This window comes from Penaeus chinensis, chromosome 6 (assembly GCF_019202785.1).
Source record: "Penaeus chinensis breed Huanghai No. 1 chromosome 6, ASM1920278v2, whole genome shotgun sequence".
Lineage (NCBI taxonomy): Eukaryota > Metazoa > Arthropoda > Malacostraca > Decapoda > Penaeidae > Penaeus > Penaeus chinensis.
Genome location: NC_061824.1, coordinates 9,063,054 through 9,080,360, shown reverse-complemented (window position 1 = coordinate 9,080,360; position 17,307 = coordinate 9,063,054). Strand labels below are relative to the sequence as shown.

Here is a 17,307-nt window from a genome sequence, read left to right as displayed (position 1 = left end):
GTTTCGTCTTTTTTTTCCTTTCATATATTTATTTTATTGATATATTTCTTTCTCTTTATTTGTCTTCATAGTTACTATACCATCAGATAATTATAGTTGAGATAAGTGATTCTGTAACATACTTCTTACTTCTTGTACTGCATTTTTTTAACCTTATTTTTGTCAGATATTTTTTATGATAATTGTTTTCCTCTTTCCTTCATTTCTCCAATGCAGTTCCTTTCTTTATATATCATTCTCGTCTCTTCTTATTTTTCATTTTTTGCATTAAAAATGTAGCTATAGTTGGTTGTATTTAAACAAAATGTTTTTTATTTCTTTGCACATTTATTTAAAGACTCAAAATTTGAACTCCCAAATATTACAAAAATGTACATACAAGCACACGGTGGAACTATTTGCTATGACAAACTTATGTCCATAAGAGTACATTACGAGCTATCATGATCATGACGTAATAATAATAATGATGATAATAATAATGATGATAATAATAATAAAAATAATAATAATGATAATAATAATAATGACAGTTATAATGACGGTAATAATAATGACATAACAAACAGTTCGCCAGACACTGGGCTAAATATTAATTATGACATCGAGATCTAGCCATGAGTAATGAGAGATGAGTAATGGCGATGACTGTGGTCCTCGGGGGGGTGAGACTGCATGAGGCGATGAATACTGAACTAGGTACATCACTAGGCTCTCGCCCAGGCGGGACTACCTGTGGTAATCCCGCCCTCACAAGCTGGGCGGGGCGGGCGGCCAGTGTTGGGTCCACCTGGGGCGGCCCGAGTTTAGGGCGGGTTTAGACTGGCGCCCGCCCCCTGTACATGACTGCTGCTGCGGGTGGGTCGGGAGCAGGCAGCAACGCCCCTGCTACCATCACCGGTGAGGCGCTGCACGCGCTGACCCACGTCGCTACGTGCTCCAGGACCCTCCCGCACGCTGCGGCAGCTGCTGCGTCCTCTTCCTCCATCTTAACGCTACCGCTCCTCTCCTCGTCCTCTTGTCGCTGCTGCTGCTCGCGCTGTCCTCTTTCTGTCCGCCTGAGAGTGAGAATATCGGGGCCACACAGTGGCTTTGTACTCGGGTAAGCGCAGGCCAACCTTGCATTACGCTTCCATGGCGAACTCCCGTGGCGTTGGCGGCGGCGTCTTTTTGGAAAGGTTGAGCGGTTGCGAGTCAGCGATGTCGACCTGCAGTTCGACAAGGGGGGAAGGCTCCCTCTGGCCGGGCTGAGCACCCAAGCCTGAATGTATCATGGTAGAAGCACTTGGAGAGCCAGACGGCTGTGCCCCAAGCCCCACCGGTGTGGCCGACATCCTCGACTCGTAATAGCGCGAGGGTGTGGGTGTTGTGAGGAGGTGCAGCCGTGGCTGTGCGGTTACGGTGGGCTGCATGGGGCTTAGGCTACCGCTAGTGCTGCTGCTACTGGTGCTGCTACTGCTGCTGCAACCGCGAGAGGCTGGGCACGACCAGGAAGATGCTGGAGGCTGTACACGGTCCACAGCGGGCTGCGGAACGTAATAAGGTGCAGGTGACACTCGCGGAGTGGGTAACCGCTCTCGAACCTCAGTGCGCATGATCATGGAGTGCAGGATGTCGGCGCGGCGCATTGCATCCTCGGAGATCTTGGATCCCTCGAGCAGGGTGCGAGCGAGAGTGGAGTGGGAGGCAGCTAAGCTCGGCGAGCCAAGTGTTGACGCCAGAGTGGAGGCTAAGGTGGCGTGCGTTGCAGCCAGAGAGGAGGTCTGGTGATGCGGGGGCTGCGACAGCGTCTGCTCCAGGAGCGAGGAGGTGGGCTGGGAGGAGTGGGGCTCTTCTTCCCGACGTTGCGGACGGAACTTTTTATGGGGCTTGTTGTAGGCTTCCTCCATGAGCAGATCCGTGTTGATAATGGGGGGCGCCTGCAGGGCACGGCGCAGCACTGGCATGTCATCCTCGCGGTCCTCCTCGCTCTTCTCGTCAATGGATGATCGAGGCGAAGAACACACCGACGGGGAGGACAGCTTGTCACTCCTGTCAGTCCCGCTCTCAATTCCCGAGTCGTCTGGGCTGTCCGATTTTCTTTTGCTGAAGGGGCACTTCAGAGGAGATTCGGACGCCTCGTCACCCGATGAAGCACCTTCGGAGTGGTCGTGGCGCCGGCGGACGAGGGGGAAGGGAGGGCGGAGCTCCGTGTAGCCAGACACTTCACTTCCGCACAGCGACTCGCCGGAGCTGGCGGATTCGCCGGAGCAGATGGATTCAGAGCACGACACTGGGGAGCGCATGGCCTCGTCGGCGGTGTAGGAAGATGAGGGTGAGCCCACGCTGCTTTCTTGTTCCATGCTCCAGGAGGAGCGGGAGTCGTCCCACGGAGTGCCGGCTGCGGTGTGCTCTGTCATCTTGTATTTGAGCAACTTCTCTGAATGCAGTGTGTTGAGAGTCCGCAAGTCGGGGATCTTGGAGAGGAGGTCGCGCTGTAGGCTGGGGTTCTCGGGGTGATGCTTGGTCACAACAGCCCGAAGGCAGTTAATGAGGCGCCTCTGCACGCGATCAACGAGCTCAGCATTGCGCAGGCCCGGGCGGTCTGGTGACAACACAACCACGGCGCAGAAGAGCGCCAGCTCAGCGTCGCTCAAGGAAAGGCTGTTGACACGTTCAGCGAAGTCGAACATTGAATCCATGAGGAAGCGAGCGTTGACTGAAGTGTGAAGGGCCTCTCGGCGCAGCAGCTGACCGTTCAGGCACAGCATGGTGTTGGTGCGGGCGTCGAACATCCCCGCCAGACGCACCAAGAGCACCTCGAATACGCCCGCCTTCAGGAGTGTCACTTGGTCTTCCTGTGGCAGCTGTTGGAAGCCTGGCAGACGTTTGGCAAATTCTACGACGCCGCGGATGGCGGGAGAGAAGCGCTCGCTGAAGTCTTGCACGAGCTCCTGTTGTCCCTGCAAGGGCACTGGTCGTGGGTTCAACGGGCACGCCTGAGGAAGAAAGAGAAAGAAAGGTTAATTATATGTTACAACCGTTACTGTTATTTTCAGTATGAAAATGCAATATGTATTTCAGGTAAAGCTGGGGTCGTCGGCTAAAAAGATCCCATTCCTAACCCCCAATCTCTTGCAAATAATTCCCTCCAAGTATATTAAGTCTGAGTGTTGTGTAGCTAACTGACAGGTGTTCACGTGTTCGCTTTCAAATACCGCCACAGGTAACCTAATGCCATACTGGTTTCGTCAAGATCCTGTACAAGCTACTGCCGACGGGATCGATTAATAAAAGCTACCCTTGGACGCACATGCACACTCGAGCGCGGTCTGGCCATCTCGGTATGAAAGCCCCAGACGGCGCCGGTTGCCGCCAAAGCAAGTGATCGATTAAGATCATAAAACAACCCATGTTCCCTCCAAAATCGGGTTACGTAATACGTGCGCTGAAGTTATAAATGAAAATTAGTGAGAAATTCGTCCGTTACAGTCGTTATCTCCCTCACATTTTCACCCCCCCCCCCCCCCCCTTCCTCGCCGTATTAAGCGAAGTCCCAAGGTTTGCAGATGCCCTTCAAATACCCTCTGATAACCCAGTGTTTACGCCCGTCCTTCAAACAACCTACGATAACCCTTAGGAGGCGGGAGGGGACAGGAGTGGGGGGGGGGGGTACAGCAAGCTCCGACACCCCCACTCACCGGTTTGATTTTTTTAACCAAACATCGTCCATGTCGATTCGCAAACCGCCACAATTTTAAACTGACGCACCACGTGGTGATGACACACTAAACCCTCACCCAGCAGGAGACGAAGCCAGGATCACCGCGACCTATCAGACCTATATAGTAATTATTGGGGTGATTGGTTTCATCTAGTGTAACCCGCAGTCCCAGCTCACCCCCCCCCCCCCCCTCGCATGCCCTCCACCCTTGCCAACAATGTATCCCGAGGAGCCAGACGGCGCCGGGTTAAACCTTTCGTGGATCTTTGTCTCCCCCTCGGCCACCTCCTACTCCAATGCTGGGATCTCTGCGGCTTTCTGCAGCGCCATACTCGGCTTCCTCCAGACATCGAGTAAGGCGTGCCACGTGGTCGGGTATGCTAGACGTTTGCTTGACGTTATACATAGTAAAGGTCGGAATACGCGGCAATATGCGAGGAATCTGCACGTGGGCCGCGTCTTTACCAGCTCGACCTTGGCCACGCACTCGCTCCCTCTTTTCTTCTCTCATCCTCGCCCCGCTCAGTCACATGTTTGGCAAATGAACAGCGTTTCGGTAACTCCACGTCATCTCTCGGCAATCTAGCCAATAATACAGAGTCACATTGAGCACAACGTAACCAAACAACACCGGCGTTTGTTGCTACACCAATGCCTTCCCCTCTCTCTCTCCCCTTCCTGTAATACCCCCCCTTCCCTCTCTCCCTGCCCTCCCTCCCCCTCTGATCACACTTTTCCCTTCTCCTGCAACGCCCAACACCCAGGTCATCCAGATGCCCTTGCCCACGCCACCCGCCAGAGGGGGAACAGAGGAAATTGTTGACGGTTTACCGCCAACTAAACATTTGGGCTTTCCATTGTCCTACAAATGCCACACTCGGCGATGATTCTGAAAGTGAAAACTGCTCGTGGCTTAGCTTCTGGCCTTTTAATTCGTCATCAGAATTATTATTACCTATTTGATGATTGTTTTATGCAAATGGAAGTCATAGCATCCATTGGTGAGGGCCTTGCACACATTTTGCTGTTTATTCGCCCACTTTTTATTACTTTCGAGCTATTTTCGTGAAGCTGGCAAAGAGGGAGAAAAAATGAATTCGCCTGGCATGTTCTATGACTGGTTGGCAAAGGCGCCGGGTGTTTGGAGGGTAAATTTGGCGGGCTGAGTGACCTTGAAAGAGCGCGGGCCTCACCAAGGCCGCTCTTCCAATCCAACTTACTAGTATTTTAGTTTGGCTAAAGGATGGTTCTTTTCACATCATAAGTATTGCCATCATAAAATAATCCCTATTTCGGAGGCAATTTAACTCATGACTCACGAGAACAACGCAAAACAAACAAGGTTTCCGCGCAAATAATTGGAGAATATGGCGACATGTGGACACTCGCTCCCCCAGCATCGACCGTACCGTGAGACTTACGTCAACTTCAGCGGTCGCCACACTACCCGTCAATTTCTGCTCTTACTTCGTATTACCCTAAAATTAAACTCACTTAGACATAATTAAACGGTTTGGCAGATGGCAGTTGACCTAATACGAACTAATTATGCAAGCATAGGCAATCGGCTATGCAGCGTTTTTTGCGGAAGCCCCAATGAATGAAGACAGGTTTTCCACCAGGGGGAAGCCATAAACCCACTCAGACAGGCCTCGCAAATGTGTATAATTAGGAGAGTTGGAGTAAACCAAGGTCGGAGGGACAGGTGAGAGATGAGCCCACGTGCTAATTACGCCCCATCATGGCAGCATAGTGTCACGGGGTCTCGTTCGGGATACAGTCCAAGCGGGATTTTGCTTTTATTGCCATCGTTGTATTTATCAGGTGAGAACCTTTGTTTTCGTCAAGTAATTAACTGTGTAAAGATAATGAACTTAATTAATTTGCGAACAATATAAAAATCAGGGAAGTCCCTTGTGCTGCGTGATAAGTCCCTGCCATTGAATTTCCCCTTTTCAGGGAAGCTCTGGCAACACGCCCTTCCTGAGGAAATCCCATTGCAATACACAACTCACAGTGAGGCAGCCGTGACGACTAATATAACATTGAAGGGCGCCGTTATGACTTCTTATCTCTTACATAACCACAAGCGCCCCTTATCTCCAGCGAACACAGCGCTCAGTTCCCGCCCAAAAACGTCTTTGTGTGGCGCTGCAACACCCCCCACGTAGGGAGGGGAAGAGATACAAGGCGGGAAGGTACAACATCTGGGCGAGGAGGAGGAGGAGGAGGAGGAGGAGGAGGAGGAGGAGGAGGAGGAGGAGGAGGAGGAGGAGGAGGAGGAGGAGGAGGAGGGAAAAGGGAGGGCTAAGTCTCATGCTGTAAATGAAGAAGCGTTAACGATACCATGTGGTAGTAGAGAGAGGCGGGAGGCAGCCGGATAATGAGGGAGAGGGAGGGTGAATTAACAGCTAAAAGGTAGAGAGTAAAAAGAGCGTCCAGATGGGGAGGGAGAGGGTGAGGGCGAACGTAGGGGGGAGGGAGCACGGTCTGATAGGGGGGCGGGGGGCACACACGGGAGCTACCACGTGACCTGTCCCTTCTTTATGTAACTTTAACCCCTCCTCCCCTCGCCCCTTCCTTCCCCTTCTCCTCTTTCCTCAGCTGCTTAAAATGGACTTTTAAGAATCACCCACGAAGACTGTTAACATTAATAATAACCTTGGTGTATTCCCTACGCGGCTGGCCAATATGTTCGTATGTTGATTTTTTCACGAGAAGTCTCAGAACTTCACAATCACGACGGGATATCATTGTGAGATGCAAATAAAAATAATCGACTTTAATTGTGGAATTAGGGAAGTGGGTAGTAGGGAGTGGCGGGGGCAGTTTGTGTAGGTGTAAGATGTCCAAAGGTGAGTTTTCAAGGGCGATATAGCAACCAACACATCCCACATGCAACCTTGAATTCCCTGTCGCCAAGTGTCAATCAGCGATAGCAGCTTTTACTTTTTCATCTTCTCAATCCTTTCACTTTCTGGCGCTATCTTGCTCTCCCTTCTTATCGCAGAGGCCCAAAAAATGGGGATTTGCTTCCCGCCCCGCCTTGCAAGGCCCTTAGGCGGCGACACACGGATTTAATTCTTAATGAAGTGGCGGTGCTGTCTCGCCAGCAGGTCGGCCAGGGCTCCATCTCGCCGCCGACTTCGCAACCTTGGGCGTTTCCGATGCGCATTTGCTAATTCGGAATACCTAGTAAACGACCCGTGGGGTTGTATTCAAGATTCACCCTAACGCGCGCTCCTCGGCATCGCATCCTCATTACCTTCATGATCCCCCCTGGAAGAGACCATGGTTGTGATGAGGGCCGGCTAACAGACCAAAAACAGGCGCATTCGTAATTCGCGTGTCCTCCGTGTATTTGTGACGGGGCGATGGAAGGCGGGGGAATGGAGCTTTGTTGAAGAGGGAGGTAGGGTGGGGGCAGGAGGGGTACTGACTGGGCTCAAGTACGCCCTCTACGCGACCTAGTCCAAGGTTACGTGTGACGTCACCCGGGCCAGGGAGCCACACGCGCACTCACTCACACGCATACATCGTAGCCAATGCTTTCCCTGGCATTTCCGTATTAAGGAAGCTAGCTAATCAGCACCGGATATTCTGTACCAGGAACTTAATCGTTATGATATTAAGACACCGGACTCCGACGCCCTACTAGGTCGCAGCAAGACAAACGCAAGAATAACGACATGGAGAGTGTTAAGAGTATTTACAAGATCTTGTTTCAGGTTCGGACTTCACGCGTTATGTCACCGAAACAAGCCATGACGTCAGAGTAAATCCACTCATACGAGGAATCTCAATAAATTTCTCGTCCGTTTCTATGGCTTCCCATATTTTCTCGACTGTCGTGCATGCATTCTCACCCGGCCATACTACGTTAAAGAGCCTGAAAACTCGTTCATTACTTTCAACCATGAGGAGAATGATGGCGAGTGGGGAGGTGCCTACATGCATCCTTGTCCTGAAGGGGGAGGGTGCCTCTGCCAGGTTATGCAACATGAAGTGGCCTTGGGAGTGGGGTCTGGTGCATTTACGTCACCCGGGAGTTATTTTCGAGATTCAAGCAAATGCCTGCTTGGACTCAACGTCGCCTGCGACAGGTCACGAAACCTTTCCATTACAATTGTATCGCTTGACATGTGAAGATTTGTAAAGTAAAAAGGCCCGATATAGATTATTCCCTCGCACGAATGCACATTCAGGACGACACCCGAGGCTTGCAACACTCGATCGGTTGAATATGCTCCCCCCCCTTCCCCTCGCCGCCCCCTCCCCACCTGACCGTGACCTTGGATGACCGCCTAGCTCCGGCCCGCACTGAATTCGTCATCACGATGGAGCGTCGAGTCATGGCTCAAGAGCTAGTGTTGCTTATTTGCTGCCTTGCCCCTTTTTGTTTCACGCACTTCTCGCTCCATTCTCTCTCTCTCTCTCTCTCTCTCTCTCTCTCTCTCTCTCTCTCTCTCTCTCTCTCTCTCTCTCTCTCTCTCTCTCTCTCTCTCTCTCTCTCTCTCTCTCTCTCTCTCTCTCTCTCTCTCTCTCTCTCTCTCTCTCTCTCTCTCTCTCTCTCTCTCTCTCGTCTAGACAAATCATGACTAATAGCAATCACGTTTACATTCACGAGTCTATCATGTGACAAGATCATGACGTATCAAACAGTACCGAGCCTTTGCTAGCGCGGGCTCACTTATCACTGCTATCAGTATCTCGCCGCGGCTTCCTGAAGATAGCGGGGCGTGAACTTGAACTCGCCTGACCTTGGGCCTGGTGTTTGATGGCGCTGTGGCAGTGGCGTCGTTACATTACCTGATATTTTTTTTAATGTCGACATACTTCATTATAGTTAAAAATGCAAAGAGCAAAGTCGCATTAATACTGACTGAACGGGATCACCCCATTCTCCTACTTAACCCCTCCCCCCCTCCAAGCCTATCCTCACAGTATCCTGTTACCCGAGGATCTGTGTACGTGATACGGGTTTCCTGAGGAGTGTCTGTCCCAAACTTGCGAGGACATGGGAACATCCTGAGCGCCTTGTTGAAGGCGTGTGAGTGTTTCTGTGGTCTCCTGCATCCTCTTCCCCGGTCCGCTACGCTTCCTCTCCTTCCCTCCCTCCCCTCTCCGTTCCCACCGACACATACAACATCCGGCCCACACCCTATATTCTGATATCCTGTGCCTGTGCATCCTCCCTCCTGATATCCTATATACTGAAGACTCGTTGTGTGATTAATATCTCCCCTTGTCACCTAACTTCCGAGACCCCGAATGGAATAAAAAATGCTAGATTTCATATATTATAAAGATACTTACCAGAGTAGGCGGGCACTGTGTGTAGCTGGGGTGTGTGCGAGCTTGCTGGTGCATGGGTGCCACCTTGTCCCTGGTGAAGTCACAGGTGTCCATGTGGGCGCGGATGATGGCGGCGGTGACGCGGGTGTCATCCTCCAGCTCTTGCAAGACGGCCCTCTCCTGGGACCTGGCGTTGACGCTCTGCATGGCGGCCAGGATCTTGGCCTTCTCGCGTTTAGGCACACGCCCGAAGCGCACAGCTGCGGAGGAGAAGAGGAACATGTTAGCTGGATCCATTACTGACACAGAATACAAGCCTATCTTTTCTTGGGTTATTTTCAGCCCTCACTTAGATGTCTGTATAACACTAGATTTAGATGAGAATATAAGAGATGATTGCATGGAATGAGAATGAGAATGAGGATGAAACGATTTCTAGTATGAATCACCGTGGCCGCGAGAGCTGAAGCCTTACAAGCATGTAGGCCAAACGAGGGGAAGCCACGTTCATTTTTTCAGAGTTACTCTAATACAAACAAGTTCATAAAATTGAGGGAAAATTACAAATTATTTTTAATTCGCATCGATATTCACAGATATGCAGATTGCCCCCTACACTACATCAGGTAAGGAAGGGCATGGACCCTCGGCTCGCTCACTCGCAGCCTCCCCTCGAACGCTCGGCCGACGACCCTCGGCACATGGCGTTACACGTGGCGCCGACCTCTAAACTCATTTCACTTTTTCATTTTCTCTAAAATTATATTAATATAATCCCAACTTTTCAAGAATTCAGAGTGGAATCTTCAAATATTTTTTTTTTTTGTCAACTCCATTTATTAGCGCCATTACATTTAATTGCCGAATGAGATCAATATTAAATTAAACAAGTTTTTAAATGAGATTTCCGTATAGCGAAACCGTTAAGCCAAGGAAAAAAAACAATCGAAATAATCGACCGTATGTACAAGCGTAACAGCAGGCTGTGTCACGTTTCCCCAGCACGAGATGAACACCTGCCTTATTGATCCCTCGAAATTTCCCCCACTCACGGATGCAGAGTTCACTACGGTGTGGGTCAGTCGGCATGAGGTTATTGCACTGCACCGCTAACAATCTCCAATCAGTATTACTTGATGTTTCCCGAAGCTTTTTCTGAAGGGTCACGTGTCCTCCTTGCAACAAGCAAGAACCCAAGCAGCCCGCCCTTACTGGCTTCCCCTCATCCTCAAGCACGAGGTAGTGTGACACTTACTCATATAGTGTGGCGCCACTCCATGTTGTAGAAGTCCTTTAAGTATGGGTAAATCCTCTTCAGGCATTTTCATTTGTGTTGGATTGTGGTAACGCAGTGTAAATCCACGGGGCTGTTACACCACCCTCGGTTACTAGTCGTGACTAATACAATGTCACACTAGTAACAATCATTCGATCACTGTAAGTAAGAATCACATCCAAGGCACAGGATCTCCGCTAATGTGTGGCTATCACAAAGCACAAGTAACACCAGCTGTAGTAATATATCCACGTAATAATGTAGTGCGCGGTGTGTAAGTAAGTAAGGCGTGGAGTAACACGCGTTCCCTCCACCCGTCTCGTAGCTCGTTCAGTGAGCGACTGAGAGAGTATGTGTGTACGAGGCAGGTCGAGGCGGCAGCTCTCCGTGGTCCGCCAGCCGACGTCGCTCCGCCGACACCAACACCCGCGCACACGACTTTCACCCGCCCGGCACCACCCAGACGCGCGCTCACTCTTACTTAAACTACCGTCGCTTTCATTGTCATTATCGACTGCATGACATATTCGCTGCACTCGACACTTTCTACAATTCTTACTGCTCCCCCTGGTGGCGAAATCGCGCTCGAAATCTGCATGGCGGCTGTGGAAAGGCAATCCCACGTATAGAATAAAACCCCGCTCAGCCTTGAAGCCATAAGGTTGAAATTCCGGGTGCAACGTAAGCTGCACGCGTCTGCCTTGGATGCGGCCTTACTGATGGTCACCTTCAGATCTACGCCGTCCTCACAGCCACAACTCCGGAAATGGGAAGTAGATAGATGCAGGTATATGTTACTTCCGCATAGGCCCGCCGGATGCCCTACGTGACAACTACGTGCAGTTAGTGAGGGCGCGGGTAGGGGTGAGCATTCGAGGAAGGGGGGGGGGGGGGATAATCTGAGACACACGTGGCAGAGAGGTAGTGTGGGGCGGGAGGCACGTGCTCTACACACCCATTGTTATCGGACACAGGTCGGGAGAGCTACCTCTAACCGTTCTAAATCTTGTGCCTATTTGAAGTAGCATATCTGCGTAATCTTTGTACGCCATTGTAATAGTACACATAGTATGCATGTAAACGTCTTCTTCATGCTATCATTCTAACGCAATGTTTGCATCTCTTGCCTTCACCCTCCCCTCGCTCTCGCCTTGTGTTCCCCTCACTTCCTTTCCAGCCTGCTTTTGCCGCTCCCCTCTTCCTCGTACTCCCACTCCGCCCCTCCTCCTCCCCAGCCCCGAAACGCGCCTCGGCTGATCGTTAAAAGGTCTGTGAACCCTGCTTGGCTCGCTGGCGTAAAGGGGAAACACACCGAGGAGAGTGAGGGGAGTGAAAGAGAGGGAGAGCGACTTTTTTGTGGTTAGGCGAGGGGAACCAAGGGGTTTCACGAGCTTAAGCAGAGGGGTCACCTGTTTTCGCTGGCTTTACTCGCGTTCCAAAGAGGTTTAATGAATTTATTGCTCTCGTTTTGAAAATTCCTCGAACCCTTGTACTCTTCGCGAAACGACCGCGATTTCCACTGCGCTAGTGTAAATAAATACATGAAATATATAGAAGTAATGTGATGAAACGGTCTTGTGGTATGACGTTCTAAACTTGGGCGGAAGTCAAGCTATATGACAGGAAGTTGATATCTAGTCTTCTCCCCCTCCCCTCCCCTCTCCTCCCGTTCCCCTCACCTACCACTCCTCCCCTTCTCCCCCCCACCCCCCCGTGGCCTTACCCGACAACCCTCACTTACACACGTGGGAGCAACATCCTTAAACTTTCATCAACGTCTCTTGCTTCTCTGATGTGATCAATTAATCTCTCTCTCTCTCTCTCTCTCTCTCTCTCTCTCTCTCTCTCTCTCTCTCTCTCTCTCTCTCTCTCTCTCTCTCTCTCTCTTTCTCTCTCTCTCTCTCTCACTCTCTCTGTTTTTTTCTATATCTATCATAGGTGTGTGTGTGTGTGTGTGTGTGTGTGTGTGTGTGTGTGTGTGTGTGTGTGTGTGTGTGTGTGTGTGTGTGTGTGTGTGTGTGTGCGTGTGTGTGTATGTGCGTGTGTGCGAGTGAGTGAGTGAGTGAGTGAGTGAGTGAGTGAGTGAGTGAGTGAGTGAGTGAGTGAGTGAGTGAGTGAGTGAGTGAGTGAGTGAGTGAGTGAGCGAGCGAGCGAGAGCGAGCGAGAGAGATTAATCGATCGAGTCAGAAAAGGAAAATCACCACACTCTACGGGAAATGCACGCCATTATTCATCTAGTTTATTCGATGTGCGCCTTGACTAAATTGGATTTTGTTTATAAATATATAAATAATAAAATATATTATATATCCCATAGAGTTATTCATATACATCTATACGGTTTACATACTTAAGAAAGTTTCAACCAAACTGTAAATAAAGTGACAACAATAATATAAATACATACATACAAATATGAATCTATCTCATGTGTCTAGATGTTTGTATATATGTATGCATGTATGTATGTATGTATGTATGTATGTATGTATGTATGTATGTATGTATGTATGTATGTATGTATGTATGTATGAATGTATGTATGTATGTATGTTCGTATGTATGTTCATACATGTGTATACATACATATGCATAGATAAACAGATGGATAGATAGAGAGAGAGAGAGAGAGAGAGAGAGAGAGAGAGAGAGAGAGAGAGAGAGAGAGAGAGAGAGAGAGAGAGAGAGAGAGAGAGAGTGAAAAAGGTCTATTTATCTATCTACATGTCTTACTGAAGAATGAAAAGGCATCAAATTATTACAAGGTTGTCCCACGGCCTTACCAGTCTTGCAAGTGCTTGGGAAAGGCTGAAGAACCATTGTTGCTTCCTTGTTGCGGAGTTTCCGAAGGTAAAACGTATCCTTGTTGAGCACACAGCGTGTTAATTTCACTGCTGGATCACACTGCCCATTGTCGTGAAGCTGATCACAGTCGGGCCTTCACTTTCACTGCGTGTGTTTTCCCTAAAGATGTCGACTAATTCTTATGTGCGTGCGCGTGTGTAAAAACACGATACTTTCAAGCGGAGGGTTCCGTGTCCGCTGGCAAGAAACTTGTTTGTTTATTGCTTATGCAATTCGAGGAACACCTGGCGCGAGGGATTTGGGGAGGGGAGGGAGTGGCGCTGACTGAGATGATACGCTAAGGACAACAGCAGTCCGAGCAGCAGCAGTCAGCGGGTCGGGCTCCCGGCACGTGGGGTCAACGCACTTTGTACGCAGTTGGCCCGGGATGAAACAAGGGAAGAGGGAATGGGGATGTTCTGTCCTATGCACTGAATGTTATTCCACGCTCCTCTGCCCTGGCGTTGAAATGTTCACGTCCGTAGTGATGCGACGCGATACTGGCAACGCTGACGTAATATGACCACACTGCACACAAGGTCAAATTGTTACGTCACTGCGAGAGCTCGTTTGTTGCGGCCGTGTCTAGTAACCGCCGACAACAGCTCCCTTTCTCACAAGACTTCTCTTCTTCGGGCTTCTTGTCGAAGCCTAAGTATCCCTGGCGCGCAATTAAGCTTGAATGAAAAGGTCAGTAACGTATGCGTTTAGTCACTGAAACACCAGCGACATGGGCGCGTGTGGTCACTGCGGCAGAGGGGGCGATACTGGTGGCCGCAGCTTCGTCAGGTCATCCACCCGCACCTTCACTTTCCTACCGCGTGACGTCACCACCGTCAACTCACGCCAGAAGTAGGTCAGAGGCGGAGCCTTAACTCACACCCGCGCGCGGAAGGACCAAAATCCCCACCCGGCAGCACAGCCAGATCACCCTTACGGCTGTCCTCTCTGAACTATCCTCGTACTATTGTAAGGCTGGAGGGATCAATGCACCGGGTATCCATGACGAGGGACGCAATCAACATCACGTGATTGCGGGCCCCGTGGACAGGCACTGCCAGCAACCACGTTGTCAACAAAGGAAACTTCAGGGCGTGATACTGACTGTAGTGGTAGTATTGGTGTTGGTGGTATTTGCAACAGCGTAATGGTGGTAGTAAAAGTGGTCTTCTTGGCAGTAGTAGTGGTGTTGGCAAAATCGTATGAGTAATAGTAGTAGTAGTAATAGTAGTAGTAGTAGTAGTAGTAGTAGTAACAGAGTAGTAGTAGTAGTAGTAGTAGTAGTAGTAGTAGTTGTTGTTGTTGTTGTTGTTGTTGTTGTTGTTGTTGTTGTTGTTGTTGTTGTTGTTGTTGTTGTTGTCGTTGTTGTAATAGTATTAGTAAAATGATAGTAATAGAAGTTGCAGTAATAGTAGTAATCGTAAAAGTAGTAGTAGTAGAAGTAACAATAATAGGATCCGTCGTTCTTCTAGCCATAGCAGCTATAAAGACTTTACATGGTTGCTGGCTCGGTCACAATAACTGTTGATTAGCAAGGATAGCGGCCGTTATGTGATTTTGTCAATGTTTTGTTTACATCTGTGGTTGCCGCCGAGCTTTTGTTACGGTTGATAATTCCTTCCCGAGAAGACTCCTGTTTCCGCGAAGAGTTCCAGCAACATTTTACCTTTTTCCCTGCTCCTCCTCGCGTCTCCCACTCTTTTGTTACCGCAAAGCGCCGTTCTTTGCTTAGCGGCGACGGTAGGAGCAAATTGGCAGTTCTCGTGAGATCTCCGTGCAGCTAACCATGCTGGCGATGTGTCGACTTCCAGAAGGTTCCCCTGAACGTTATCTTCACCGGGCGGGAGGAACCATCGGAGAGGAACGAACACTGTTATAACAGTCCTCCCTTCCTCCCTCCCTCCTCCCCGAGGCCTTAACCTCTTTCGGAACGTTATGTCATTAGTAGCGTCTCTTTGAGTTATGGGTCCGCCCACCTCCGTTCTCCTGCTCTACGCCCGAGACGCCCGCCTCTTGCAACGCAGGCCTAAAGCTCGTTTCCCTCCAGCAGCCTCGGTTTCGTAAGCTCTTTTTCAGGGAATTTATCGTAATTTTCAAAGCAGTAGACTTGGGCGACATAGTGGCATAAACTATTTAACAGCATTAAGATATTGTTTTTTAGGCTATTACAAGGAAACCATTCAAGTCCTGACGTAACGAGGAGTCTGTCAGCTGCTCTCCACTCCGTATGTAATTAGTGAACCCGTTAACACAACCACGCGACGCCGTACTGTCAGCACAGTCTTTGCTTCTGCAAGATGCAACGGTGTGTATGTGTGTGTGTGTGTGTGTGTGTGTGTGTGTGTGTGTGTGTGTGTGTGTGTGTGTGTGTGTGTGTGTGTGTGTGTGTGTGTGTGTGTGTTCCTCTGCTTGTCTTACATGCGTAAATGTGTAAAGCTTTTGCATACGCTTTGGCCGTGCATGTGCATGAATGTGAATGTCTTAAGCACAGAGCATCTTCAGGTCAAAGACGGCCACTGACATGCCAGCTCGCCCCCTCCCTTTCCTGGAATGCCCCGTTGCTCTTGCCCTCCGCCTTCCCCTGTTCAATTGCCGAAATTCATTCTTATTTCTCTGTTCTTCCCTCCATCCATCCATCCAGCCATATCTCTCTCTCTCTCTCTCTCTCTCTCTCTCTCTCTCTCTCTCTCTCTCTCTCTCTCTCTCTCTCTCTCTCTCTCTCTCTCTCTCTCAGCTGAACCCCCGTGGGAACCGTGGCTCGGCGAAGAGGGTGTGACGCGATGCAATAAAGCGGAGTGTGGATGCTGTGGCCGCGCCCGTTATGTTGGGCCACCATGACCCCTCCCCCTCCCCCTCCTCTTTCCCCTCCCCTTCCCTTCCCCTTCCCATCTTGGGCCCTCTTCGCCCCCCCCCCCCCTCTCCACCTCCTCCTCACAGCATCACTCATTCCCGTTCAGGTGTCTGCCTGCCTGCTTGCTTGCTTGCTTTAGATGTGGGCCATGAGAACCTTCGAGAACGGGATTCCCAAACACGAATTCACGAGCTCTGGCCATCAACTGCGGTGAGGCGGAGAACAAAAGCAGAATACAAACACGATTGCTGGGTTGTATAGGTCATCAGCTTTATTTGGAGCGCGTTGGATACCTCGATGGGGATCTGGTGTTACTATAGTAATAATAATCATCGTATGCTGCTTTCATTCAACTAATAGAGTCCCTGCTTTTTATACAAGGCTTTCATTTGACCCACCTGCATTTTATCTTATCATTTCCGCCAATATAGTAGGTCATAATTATCAGGCACAGCGCTCTCATCCCTTTATCCCGTTGTGTACTGTTCCCCATCATTCTGCACTGTGACGTCACGCCTGGGTCGTTCACCCCGCGGCGTTGCCACATATCCTCTGGTGGTCGCGTGCCGTCCCGTTATCTGGGGCAAACCTGGCACTCTTTTCCGAGTCAGGCAATACGATAACCACCAGAGAAGAATCTGGCACACGTTCTTCGCAGCTCATAAAGATGGCACCGGGGTGGCTATGGCAAACCCCCCTTCCATCAGAATTTGGCACTCGAGCATAGTTGACCTGAGACAGATCTTTAAAGTATATCCCTCCTGTCCCCAGCACGTGTGAGGAATCTCGTGATACTCGCATCCACGAAGAGTTTGTGTGGTTTCCCCGTCTTTTATTTACTATGGCGAAACTCGGGACTCACTCGCGACTTTCGTTCATTGATATCCTTTCTGCTACGGAACAAATTAAATAGCGGAGAAGCCTCACTTATCAAAGGATGACCCTACATCATTGTGCATATGACTTGTATTTAATTCTTGGTTTGCTCAGCCTCGCGAATATAGGCCACGTGTGAGAAAAGAAATGAGTGACCAGAACAAAGGTGAGGATCTGCACGGGAGGAGCGAGGAGGGCGACAGAGCCGGGGTCACCCGGGCACGGGGCAGCGGGCGTCGTAGCCTAGGGCGTCCCCGCCACCCCGCCCACGGTCACCACCACACATGATCTCGCACAGGGTTGCCTCGCCCTCAATATCAGCCGCCCATTCCACGCCCGGCTTTACGCCTCCCACTCCCTCTCATGTGTTCATGACGCGTCTGTTTTTATTAGAGGATGATTATGTTCCTACTTGATCAAATTAGCCGAGGCAGGCGCCTTGCGCGGTTTAAATTCCAAGAA

At 50.1% G+C, this 17,307-nt stretch overlaps 1 protein-coding gene across 5 annotated transcripts in view; it reads right to left on the bottom strand.

Annotated features, from left to right (window-relative positions):
• Window positions 1-307: 307 nt before the first annotated feature.
• Window positions 308-17,307, bottom strand: part of LOC125026693 (nuclear hormone receptor E75-like) — a 273,371-nt gene continuing 256,371 nt past the window's right edge. For all 5 annotated transcript variants that reach the window (XM_047615303.1, XM_047615304.1, XM_047615307.1 and 2 more), the window contains exons 4-5: window positions 9,020-9,258; window positions 308-2,978 (exon numbers count right to left, since the gene is read on the bottom strand). In XM_047615303.1, the coding sequence (XP_047471259.1) occupies window positions 1,125-2,978; window positions 9,020-9,258 (2,093 nt within the window). In that variant the 3' untranslated portion in view covers window positions 308-1,124. The remainder of the gene's footprint in view (window positions 2,979-9,019; window positions 9,259-17,307) is intronic.